The sequence below is a fragment of the Muscardinus avellanarius genome (assembly GCF_963383645.1).
Source record: "Muscardinus avellanarius genome assembly, contig: SCAFFOLD_50, whole genome shotgun sequence".
NCBI classification, from domain to species: Eukaryota; Metazoa; Chordata; class Mammalia; order Rodentia; family Gliridae; genus Muscardinus; species Muscardinus avellanarius.
In genome coordinates, this window is record NW_027664462.1 from 113,182 (window position 1) to 125,346 (window position 12,165).

General features: G+C 51.2%; 1 protein-coding gene across 1 annotated transcript in view; it reads left to right on the forward strand.

The window, feature by feature from the left end:
• The window catches only part of PARD6G (par-6 family cell polarity regulator gamma), a gene marked incomplete at both ends in the record, with an annotated part of 62,851 nt that extends 51,992 nt beyond the window's left edge, over positions 1 to 10,859 (forward strand). Inside the window, one exon of the mRNA XM_080720097.1 lies at positions 10,003 to 10,859. Coding sequence (XP_080576223.1) covers positions 10,003 to 10,859 — 857 coding nt within the window. The remainder of the gene's footprint in view (positions 1 to 10,002) is intronic.
• Positions 10,860 to 12,165: the final 1,306 nt, after the last annotated feature.

Consider the following 12,165-nt stretch of genomic DNA (forward strand, 5'->3'; position numbering starts at 1 on the left):
GAAGCAGCGTGCGTGGAGAAGAGGCAGCAGGCGGTGCTACCCTCAATGCCTAGAGTGGCCTCTCTAGAGGCCAGAGCATGTGGTATACCCAGGGGAGCATGCTGGGAGGGTGGTTTGGACATCCTTCCAGATCTGACTGGCTGGTCAGAAAAGAGCCCAACCTGGGGCTGCAGGGCAGCTTGGGGGCGTCGTCATTTTAGCTTCCTTTTTTTTTTTTTTGTCTATAGCAAATGTGACTTGCAGTGATTGACTGATTGCTCTGGACCCCAGGGCCTCGCACCTGCCAGGCGAGCAAGGGCACACTCTGACACCAAGCTGCATCCCAGGCCAACACTTGGGTTGATATCTTTAGAGGAGGGAAATAACAAAGAGCCAGAACCAGTGCTCCCAAGGACGGCTGTGTGGTCCTGCCTGCCTCCCACCCTCAGCTCCATCCTGGGAGGGGTTGGAGGGGTGCCCTGGAGCAAGCGCCCACACAGGACCTTAAGGAGAGTTGAGACCTATGTCCCAGGGCTTCTTTCTTCCTGTGTTAGTGGAAGTAAAATGTTGCTTAAAAGCTACAAAAAAACACTACTTAGGTAAAGTAGTAGTTTGTGTCCGGGGGGGCGGGGGGGTCTGTCCCCAGAAATCTCATTGTATGACCATACTCTCTCTCAGCCTCCTGGAATCTCACACCCTCAGAATTTATTAGGGGAGTGTGTATCTCACAGCAAAAGGGGTCCTGAGCTTTCCTCCCAGCATGAATCCCTGTGCCGTGCGTGCCCTCCTCATCCTGACCTCCCCATCAACTGCAGGCTCACTCTACTTCTCTGGCAGTGCATGCTCCTGTTTCCTGGGCTGTGTGTAACACGGAGTGGACAGCCATTGTCTTGCAGACAGACCTTCAGGTGCCCTGCACAAATGACCTGATCCCCCTTCACCTGGAAGTCATCTTGCTGCCCATTCAGCAGGCAGGGCCTGCATGTAGAGATGCCACACAGGATGTATGTTCCACGTCTACTGGGCAGCAGGTTACAGCTGTCCACACTACTGATAAGAAAGAGCTAAGGACTCTTGATGACTCCATTTACAAAGAGTGGGTCTCAGCATATGATGATAGCTACAGTCAAGCCACTCGCCAGCTGCTAGCCACCACAGCTCACACAGCATCCCCTGGGAGGAGCACTAAGCCGGGGCCTGGTGTGGTTCTTTTGGCAAGCCCAGGACCTCATCAAAGGGTGGCCCTGCCTTAGGCATCAAGAGGCTAAGGTCAGACTTGCCCTGGTTGGAGCCCTGCCAGCTTCCATCAGCACCTTCCCAGACAACAGGGTCACGTCCAAGAAAAGGCCTCTGGGACGATCCAGGAGCTTGTCAGACAGAAGTGTGAGGAGCAGCCTTATCCTGTGGGAGCTGGGGAAGGGACAGAAAAGGGAAAAAGAGGTGACCACACACAAACACCATACAAGTTCTCTCTGCTAACATCTGACCTTTCATCTGCGAAGCAGGAGCCCAGAGCCAACTCCAGTACCTGTTGGGAAAACCCTCCCTCCCAGTGGAGACAGCAGTCGACAGAAGAGCCCACTAGAGCGACCACACCACGTGGTCGCAGGAGGCTCCATCCTGTCCCTCCTCAGGCTCCATCAAGTGGGGCATCTGTGGTCTCAAAGGAGAATGTGGCTCTGGAGTGTTCTCTGCTGAGAGCAGCCTAAGCTGCACCTCCACTTAAGCTTCAGTGAGCCCTCTGGAGATGCACACAGCAGACCAGACCCTCTGCCATCGCCTGTGTTCTGGCAAAGGGTCCCCATGCCCTTTGCAGTGTAGACCAGCCTCCTTCCCGGAAGGGAAGAATACAAGGATGGAAACATGTCCACTTTGCCACCGGCCCAAGGAGAAGGGCGCCAGACCTCCACCCCTGGGCACATAGGTGCATGCCAGCTCCTGGAAGCACCAGTGCTGCAGGTCCCTCAGTACAGTCTCAGGATGAGCAGGCACCATGCAGGTGGGATGAGGGCCTGAGGCCGAGGAGCCAGTCAGACTGGCCCCGGGCATCTTCAGGTCTACGGACCATGGTTCTCTCCTCTGGAATTATTTTCTACCAAACATACCAGGCATGGTGGCACAAACCTGTAATCCCAGTTCTTGGGAGGCTGAGACAGGAGGATCACAAGTCCGAGGCCAGCCTCAGCAACCTAGCAAGACTTGCAGAAACTTAACCAAACCCTGTTTCAAAATAAATAAAATAGAGCCAGATACGGGGGTGTACACTTGTAATCCCAGTACTTGGGAGGCTGAGACAAGGAGGAGCTCAGGTTCACAGCCAGCCTCAGCAACTTAGTGAGGCCATCTGTAACTTAGTGAGACCCTGTTTTAAAATAAAAGTATAATACAGGCTGGAGGTGTATCTCAGAGGTAGAATGCCCCTGGATTGCATCTTCCGTACCACAAAAATAAATAAACTAAAAATAAATAAATAAAATAGAGCTGGAAGTGGAGCTTGGAGGTAGATGCCTGTGGGTTCAATCCCCAGTACAAAAAAATATGAGGAGTTTGAGATTCCTTCTTCATATTTGAAGCTTAGGGGATCCTTTTCATATGTGGGGTTTTGGGGTTCCTTCTTAATATGTGGGGTTTGGGGGTTCCTTTATATTTGAGGTTTAGGGGTTCCTTCTTCATATGTAGCACACTATGTTTTTCCCCTTTCATGGTAGGCTTTGAAATGTTGACACTTGTGTTGATTTTAGGCACAGAATCTTGTACCAGCTTGTTTTCTGATCCAGTGGTGCAGTTCTTCCGGCATGCTTCCCGTCTGAGTCTGTGCGGTTGGGTTGTGGGGAGGGTTAGGGTACGGACTGGCCTCTGGCGCTGAAGGAGGCCTGTACAGGCATGTCACCCGTGGGGCATCATTTTGATATCCCTGAGAGGATGGAAAGCAAGCCCTCCCCATGCACTTCCTCCTTCTTACTTTATTCTTTTTTTTTTTAATTGGGAATGGAACCCAGGGCTGTCTACCTCCGGTCTACACTCCCAGACCTATATTATATTTATTTGGAAATAGAGCCTCACTAAGTTACTATGAGCCTCCCTCACTAAGTAGCTGAGGCTGGCTTCGAACCTGTGCGATCCTCCTGTCTCAGGCTGTAAGCTAAGCAAGTACTGGGATTACAAGCATGTGCCACCATGCCCAGCTCTTCCTTTCTTAATTTTTAAAACCTATGTTCATTTAAGCCATTGTCCTATCTGCTCGTGAGCAAGAAAGCTACTGCTTCTGCAGGGCAGGGGCCAAAGGTGCTGTGTGCTATGGACAACTCAGTGTGTCCCAGGATGAACTCGGGGTGTCCTGTGTCAGACTCCGCCTGCCCCAGGGCTGGCTTGGGGTGTCTGTGGCTGAACAGGCATTCCCGTGATGCCCATGACACTGAGCCTACTTTTCTGAAGTTAAAGGCCACACCTGATCCTCAGGGAGGGGGACGTTCCCACTTAGGTGGAGAAAACCTGAATCGACAGCAGTAGAACAAATGGTCTGAAAACGAGGAGCTCTGTAAGACAGGAAAATCAGAAAAATTGGGTGTTTGGAGAGGCGGCATGTGCCACACTCGGTGCGTCAGTTTCTGGGGGGCAGAGGAGCGGTCCACAGCACCCTCAAGCACCTTGGGGCATCCGACCTTGCCATTCCACACCCTTCTCCAGTCTTTTGCTGCCAGGGGGACAAATGGTGCCTCTGTGCCCCAGTTTCTGCATCTACCTGATGCGCCCCTGATGAGTGCTTACAAGAATGAAACAGAATGAGTTCTCCTCTCTCACTTCTCCCAACCAGTGGCTGCCACTGCAGCAGCCACAGTGAAGATAGTTGGGCTTTAATAAAAGCATGTCTAGATAGAAAGCTACCACCTCCACATCCCACCTGGAGACGCTCTGTCAGGACCACCTGGTGCCATGGGTCCAAAGGTTTGCTCCCTCCTGCACAGAGCTGGCTCAATGCATCGCCTGCTGTTGAGTACCAGTCCTGAGCTGGTTGTAGTTGGTGACAATTGCCAGGTGATGCAAGCACACACAAGACAACACCTATAGCTGCAAAGCACAGCTAGCACCCATGGGTCTCCTTATATCCAGTTTTGTTCTTGTGGTTGAGAATGTGTAAGACCACAGCATGCTTTCAGACTGCTGAGGACAGCTGACATGGATTGATTTACAGTGTAAACTGAGTCCTGGTAAAGAGCTCCCATCACACCCGAGAGTTCACCTTAGGGAAAATAGAAATGAGCATGCCCAGGGTGTCCATATCATCATCAATTGTAAGATGAAGAGGTAAAATTAAACCAAATATTCAGCAGGGTGGGTTAAAGAAATTCATGAAAATTCATACACTGGAATCTTAAGGAGCCACTAAAAGTATTTCCAGACATGATACTGATCAAATATTCCCAATCTACAGAATTAATGAACAGAGCATCAGACATGGCCTGAGCCGCACACAGCTCCCCAGGGTCAGCCGTGGAGACAGCTGATGAGAAGCCTCTTGTGCTTGGCCTGGGAGACACAGCACTGTGCCTGCATTATTTCAATAACCAAAAGCTGTTTTCTTATTTGCAACAACCACCTCAGGAAGGCAGTGGTGGGAAGACAGTGCCCTTCCAGCCAAGGGCTGCCCCAGGTGCTGCCCAGGCCCAGAGATGCAGCCCAGAGCCTTCCTCCTGACTCCTCCTTTGCCCCAGGATGTCCCTGCACCCTCCCTCGGTGGGTATAGCTGAGTTCACAGTGACACACAGTTCCCATATGGTCAGCTCTGTGGCAGGAGAGCCACTGAAGTCAGTCTAAGCCTGCAGCTGGTCACCCCACCTTCCTGGACCTGGCTCTGCCTCCAGACACTGTCCTGAGCTGCTCTCTGGGCTCAGAACTCAGGTCTGTGAACACCAGAATTCCTTTCCTTGTACTGTCTTAACACAGATCATTGATGTCCCGGTTCCAGCAGGGATGCAGACTGGTGAGGTGAGCAGAGACGCTGGTCTTCTAGACACACACCTGCTCAGGTTGACCTCTGCATACAGACCTGTTTTTGCAGCACCAGCTAAGGGTGGGATGGATTTCATTCACCTTTCTGGGCTGAGGCCTCCAGGATGAAGGGAGGGCACATCGTACCTGCCAGGTGGAGATGAAGGGTGGCATCGTGTTGGCTTCTGTGTTTCCTCTGGGGCGGGGACACCAAAGACCAAGTTGTGTGTAGCAGACAGGCACCAGCAGGCCTCCTGGCAACACGTGGTCCCGTGAGCAGTGAGCTCACCAGGGGCTGGGGAGCGAGAACGGAATGCAGCCAGGCGGGAGCAGTGCTCTCGGAGCCCGGGTCCTGCCAGAAGCCTCCCCAGTCACCTGACAAGGCCTGTCGAAACAGGCCAGTGCTCACAGGCTCCACAGTAGCTGTCGGGGTTGCTCCTGTCTCGCTGCCCGATGCAGGTGAGGGTCTCTGCTGTGCAGTTTGCTGTTGTCCAGGTGAGTCTGTTGAGGGGGAAGGCAACAGGCAACAAAGCCCTCAGCATCTGAGCACACAGGTAGGATGATGAGTCCACCGAGCTGCGGGAGGGCTGGCTAGCTAATCTCAGGGTACAGCCAGCAGAGGAGGGCTCACTACTGGGGCCCTTAGTGCCCTCGCTCATAAATGGCACAGTACAACTTGAAATGAACCCCTGTACACATTCCGATTCTCATCCAGATGCCAAATGGAAACTGCAAAGGGCTTCACCTCAGCAGCCAGGCTCCTGGAACCACCGGGCCCTGGCATTTTTGCCCTTCAGCTGCATGCTGCTCCTCTCCCTAGGCAGGCGGTAGACAGCTCTACCCAGAAGCAAGTCCCAAAAACCTCAGAGGAGGCTCTTCCAGTCTCTCAGCCCTGCTTTATTGTGAGCAGGCTGCTCAGGGTCAGGAATGGGTTTACTCCATATCAAACACATACATCAAGCCGGGTGTGGTGGCTCACACTTGTAATCCCAGCACTTGGGAGGCTGAGACAGGAGGATCATGCAGATTCAAAGCCAGCCTCAGCCACTTAGTGAGACTCTCAGTAACTTAGTGAGACCCTGTTTCCAAATAAAATATAAAATAGGTCTGAAAGTATAGCCCGGAGAGAAAGCCTCTGGGTTCCATCCCCAGTAACACACACACACACACACACACACACACACACACACACACTACATCATATGAGGTGTTATTTGCAAGAAAATATTTCTTAAAGCTGGACATGGTGGCACACGCTTATAATCCCAGCATTTGGGAGGCTGAGACAGGAGGATAGTAGGTTTGCGGCCAGCCTCAGTTACTTAGTGAGGCCCTTTGCAACTCAGTGAGACCCTGTTTCCAAATAAGGAATAAGAATTAGGGCTGGGGGTATAGCTTGGAGGGAGGCAGAATGCCTCTGAGTTCCATCCCCAGTACCACACACACAAAAAAGAAAGAAAATATTTCTTAGAGTAGAGGCTCTAGTTTGAAAACCCATAACCGCATAACTAAGAGCTTTATAGTGCGGACTTCTTTCCCCTCTTGTTGAGGATATCTCGAAAAAGAAGTGAGAAAAGAAAATGTAATTTGAGTGAAAACAGGACGTGGGAAGACACCCGCCAGAAAAATGAAGCTTCCAGTTGTTCACTTTGTGAAAATACAGGATATAGCACATTGCTTAGTGGAGAAGCTATGACAGTTTTGCTCTTGTAAAAAGGTATTAAAGGAAACAAAATTGGAATTTTAGGAATGGGACATTCTTTAGAACAAATTTTACTTTTAAGGTTCTTGGAACTTTGACTAATAAAGTCCATGTGTGATGGTTTATATTTAAAGAGACAGAGAATCAGATTGCTGTCTGAAACCCCAGTGTTACAACTCAGTGTGCTAGTCTGCAGGCTAAGGCGCCATCCTACCGCAGACAGGCGGGCCTGGCTTGCTCTTCACCTAGCTCATGGGGACTTGGGCCCACAGCTGGAGCCACACTTGGCCCTGGCCAGGGGGCCCGGAGAAACCACTGTGGTGCTTCTCTTCAGGAGTCTGGAAGATCACTCCCTCTAACACAGGGAATCTGTGCTTCTCCACAGAGAAGCCCACCCTTTCCCCCTCTGCATGAAGACATTCTTTGTCAGTACCAGATAGTGTTCTCAGCTTAGCAACTCCTTCTTAACCAGAATGGGTCCATGAACCCAGAGCATAGCCCCTGAGAGCATCAGCACCACACCCCAGACCAAGGTTACGAACCTGTGTCCCTTACCAGGACCCATAACCTGCCCCCGAGGCCAGGGCTCAAAACTACACCACAAGCTGGAGCTCAGGACCTGGGAATTTATCCTACAGGCACTTGATTGTGTGCACAGTCCATGCCAAACCGTGACACTGTAATCACACAGGACGTGTGCAGCAGCGCCTTCTCCGGGTGAGCAGACATCACCTGCCTGCTAGTCACGGTTCCACTGGTCTGGCAATCCATCATTCTTGCTCACTGTGTGTGTCCAGAGGCTGAATAGACAACATTGACAGTGGCAATTATAGGGGCAGGACTAGATGCCCAGTAACTGGGGGGAGAAAGTATGGGCCGAGGATCCTGTTGCTTCTCCTCCATGTACACTTTAGTATTGCCTTGCTCTGGATTACTGAGAAGATGTGGGTCTCATACTGGATGAGGGTGAGAGAAAAAGCAGAGGAGCCAGATAGTAAGAATAGACCAAGGATGCAGACCCAAAACCAGGCAGCTGGCTCCTGCAGACACTGCTACCTTTAGCCCCACCTCACAGGAGAGGTGAAAATCTCACCTCCAAGCAAACAAAATTTATTTATTATTTAAGTAGGTACCTGGTAAGAAATTTGGAGCACCAGTTTTTGAAAATAAATTCCATTTGTTGGAGCAAAACCAGACCACATGTAGCCCTGAATTGAGAACTAGCATTGACTCTTGGTAGAGTTTACAGCCTACAGCCTCCACTCAGCCCTGCTTTGGGAGTTGATGGCCCTCCTCCCCCCTGTGCTTCTGGGCTTCCATAGCCACTTCTGCTGAAAGAAGTATCAGTAGAGTGTTTGGGGGGCCTCAAGTTGTGGATGCCAGTTTTGGTGGAGGTGGTGGTGGCAGATTTCCCGCAAGGCCCAGTATCAGGCATCAGCCATCGCTCAGCTTCTTGAAGCCGAGCTCCTATGGCCTCGGGGAGGGTTCGGGAAGGTCCAGGGAAGGCAAGTACAGGCTCACAGGCTGACTGAGAGCTTACCTTTCCAGGCTCCCTGAACAGTCCTCAGCCCGCACCGCAAGGGACTCCCAGCCTGGCCTCTGGACACACACCATTGTCACCACCAGCTGGTAGTGACAGTGGCCAGAGCCTTCTTTTCAGCACCTGGCAGGTGGAGAGCAGCAGCTTCCTCCTTCACTGTTTAGCTGGAGGTTGCACCTGCACATCCTCTTCCAGTTCAGGCTTTCCTCCTGAGCACCCAGCCCCTCAGCTGTCCCCAAGACAGGAGGTTCCACATTGTTGGACTCTAAGAGAATGTTCTTGCTGCCTGTTCCCACCTACACTTCCTCCCCTGCCTGCCTCCCACCTTTCCCGCCATGCTGCCTGGATTGGTTCCCTTTTACTCTCTCTTAGTAGCTACATAAGGGAGAAAGGGCCAGTGTTGGCCTCACGGACCAAAGATGGTCTTGTGCGTGCCATGAGCTGGCTGCCTCCTGGTGCCCAGAGGGAGGATGGATATGAGAAATGGTCAGTTTTCAAGGGGACAGGAGTGAAGGAGAATTAGTTCCCCAGCAGGGTGCCCATCAGTCTCCCAGGCTATGTGGAACAGGCCGTCACAAGGAACAGCCTCTGAGGAACCAGCATGGAGACCATGGACACACGTGTGTCCCTTCAGTCTGCGCCCAGAAATGCCTTTCTTATACAGCCTCGTGTCAAAAATAGGCCTAATTTAAAAATAAGTGTAACCTAAGATGTTTTTCAGACACAGAAAAGCCTGTTAAGAGTTCCCAAGCACTGCCTATTTGTTCCCCTTATATTCTCCACTTTTAGAAACTTTAAACTGAGGTCCTCAGCATCCCTCTGGCCCGCCAGTTAACTTTTATTTTTCAGTAGCCCCACCTCGGGGCAGTGTTTACCTCTGCCGGCACGTGGTGCCACATCTCACCATCAAAAATGTGCAGAAAAGATTCCCTAAGAATCACCTTCCAGTAGATGAAGCTGCTAGTTATAACTGTTGTGCTTATACACAGGGAGAGAAGGAAAGTGAAATCTGTCAGACTGTTGCTAGTTCTCTGCCTCATAGTTGGATAACAAAGGAATCTTTTTTTTTTTTTTTTTCTGTATTAGGGATTGAGCCCAGGGGCATTCTACCTCTGAGCTACACTCTTAGCCCTATTTTATTTTTTTCTTGAAACAGAGTCTAACCAAGTTGTGGAGGGCCTCACTAAGTAGTTGAGGTTGGCCAACAGCCTGCGATTTTCCTGTCTCAGCCTCCCAAGTACTGGCATTACAAAGATATGCGACCATGCTCAGCTTAGCAGTCATTTTAAAGAGCTCGGTTGCGTAAGGTCTAAGGCACTAATCGTGTGACCCAGCTCCTTGGAAGTGCTCATTGTCAGTCCTGCTGGGTTGACCCAAGCTCTTACGAGCATGCCAGGCACTGAGACCACAGGAGAATTCCCTTTGCTCCAGGCATTCCTTCCCACCGTTTGCCCTCTAGGCGGCTTGGTCTGGTTGCCCATGCACCAGTTTGGAGGTTCCCACGGTTAATTTTAAGGAGGTTACTGCACATGCATGGGACCCACCCAGCCTGGAGTGTGTGGCCCTCTGGAGTGATGCTAAGCCCACACACAAGACTGTGTGTGGCTGCAAAGAAGCCTTGTAGCCGCTCTGCCAGGGTCTGAATAATGGGAGAGTTTCAAGGTGATGTCAAAAAGCAGGCCAACCTGGATGAACTCGGGCCTCTGCGCTTCTGTACTTGGTTTTACTTTGTTCTTTTCTGACTCCCTGCATGACGTGTTCCTCTCATTGTCCCCTCTCTGGGCTGTTTCAGAAGAAGCAGACCACTACAGCTTTGGGGCAGGCACCCTATCAAGGAAGAAGAAGGTGCTGGTGACACTGCGGGACGAGGGTCTGCGCCGGCGCGCCCACCTAGATATCGGCCTGCCCCACGACTTCCGCCCGGTGTCCTCCATCATTGACGTGGACATCCTCCCTGAGACACACCGCAGGGTGAGGCTCTATAGACACGGCTGTGAGAAACCCCTCGGCTTCTACATTCGAGATGGCACCAGTGTGCGGGTAACTCCCCATGGGCTAGAGAAGGTCCCAGGCATCTTCATTTCCCGCATGGTGCCAGGGGGCCTCGCCGAGAGCACCGGGCTGCTGGCTGTGAATGATGAAGTCCTGGAGGTAAATGGGATAGAGGTGGCCGGCAAAACGCTGGATCAAGTCACGGACATGATGATCGCCAACAGCCACAACCTCATTGTCACGGTCAAGCCCACCAACCAGAGGAATAACATTGTCCGTAGCAGCCGCACTTCCGGCAGCTCCGGCCAGTCCACAGACAGCGCCGCCAGCTACCACAGCCTGCCCGCTCCCCACGTTCTGCAGAACTTCCACCCTGATGAGATGGAGAGCGACGAGGAGGCAGACATTGTCATCGAGGGTGCTCTGGGGCCTCCACACATTCCAAAGACCCAGGCCGCGCCTCCAGGGAGCCTCTCCCGGGCCAACGGCACCAGCCTTGCACACAGGCTGCATCGGGACCTGGCCCTGCATGGATCAGGGCGAGAAGGCAATGGCAGCATCCACAGACTCCTCAGCTCCCTCAAGCCAGACCCCCGCCAGAGCCTGGTGCTCCCCCAGGGCGGGGTGGAGGAGCACGGGCCCGCCATCACCCTCTAGGCCCATGCAGGAGAGCATGAGCGCAGCTGGCCATGCTGGCACTTGGTGACCGCACAAGTGAGACTTCCAGAGGAAAATGTGTCCCATTTTTATACCAATTTTAAAACAAGAAAGGTAACTGTATACTTTATCCCCTTCTTTATTTTGTTTATGACTCTCACAATCCTATTCTTTATTTCAACTTTTGGACAGAAATTAAAAATACTGTCTATTTTTATAGGATTTCTCACAGAACTTAACACACCTGTGCACATCCCAAGCCAGGCCTGCATGCAGGTAAAAACCTAAGTATTGAAATACTTCATTTTTAAATTTTAAAAATTCTTCGTTTTTTAGAATGAAGCTTTAAAATAACTTTTCAAGATAATATTCGTGTTTTTAACTTAACCACTCCAGACGCCTTTCCGTGTTGCTCTTGCCCTCCGTGACCTGCCATCAGGCTGCAGCGCGGAAGCCCAGGCCATCCAAGGACCTAGTGTCTGGGCTGGTGCCAGGCTGCCATGGGAAGTGTGCCCACAGTGTTGGCCAGCTGTGGGGTTGTCCCGGCACTGCTGCGGCAGTGTGGAGGGAGCCATCTCCCGCCTCACAAGACCAGAGAGAGAGCAGCTGGTGGGGCCAGTGCGCTTCCTCCACTCTCTCCTGACATCACCTGGCTCTGGCCGGTGAATTTCAGATGTTCCCCACAGGAATGATTGGGTGTCACACACCGATGCAGTCTCTGAGAGCGGTCAGGTTTGTGCACACATTCTCTGCTTCTCAAAGAGCTGAGTATTTTTATGTCACAATTAGTACATGCTAATTCCCATGCCGAGAGTAGGGGTTGGTGGCAGGCATTATTTGCTTTTAACTGTAACAAGTCTCATGGAACTTAATGTTTTTTGACAAGTATTAAATTCCTTGTCACCTTCCTTTAAACTTCTTAGAGGTCTATTCATGTTTGATTCGATTAAATTTTATAGAAAATGTGTTTTCTGTTTGAGTACAATGTCAGGAAGAAGATGTTACATTTATACTTTGAGAACAAACTTTGACCAAGTAAATCTTTGGTCTGAATACAGGTAAAAGTATTTTTCTGGGTTTTCTGGGTCCCAGCTCCTCCTGCAGCTCTCCTTGTGGCCCAGCTCCACCTGCTGGTCAGTGGCAGAACTGTCCTGGCTTCCTGAATGTCAGATGGAATTGGTGCAGCTCTACATTTCCATTTGCCTTGGATGCATTCAGTGAAAAGAAATATATTTTCTATTTAGAAACTATTTATTGGGCAGAGTATATTTTTCTGAGTAACATGTTTCCAGCACCTGCATCTGAC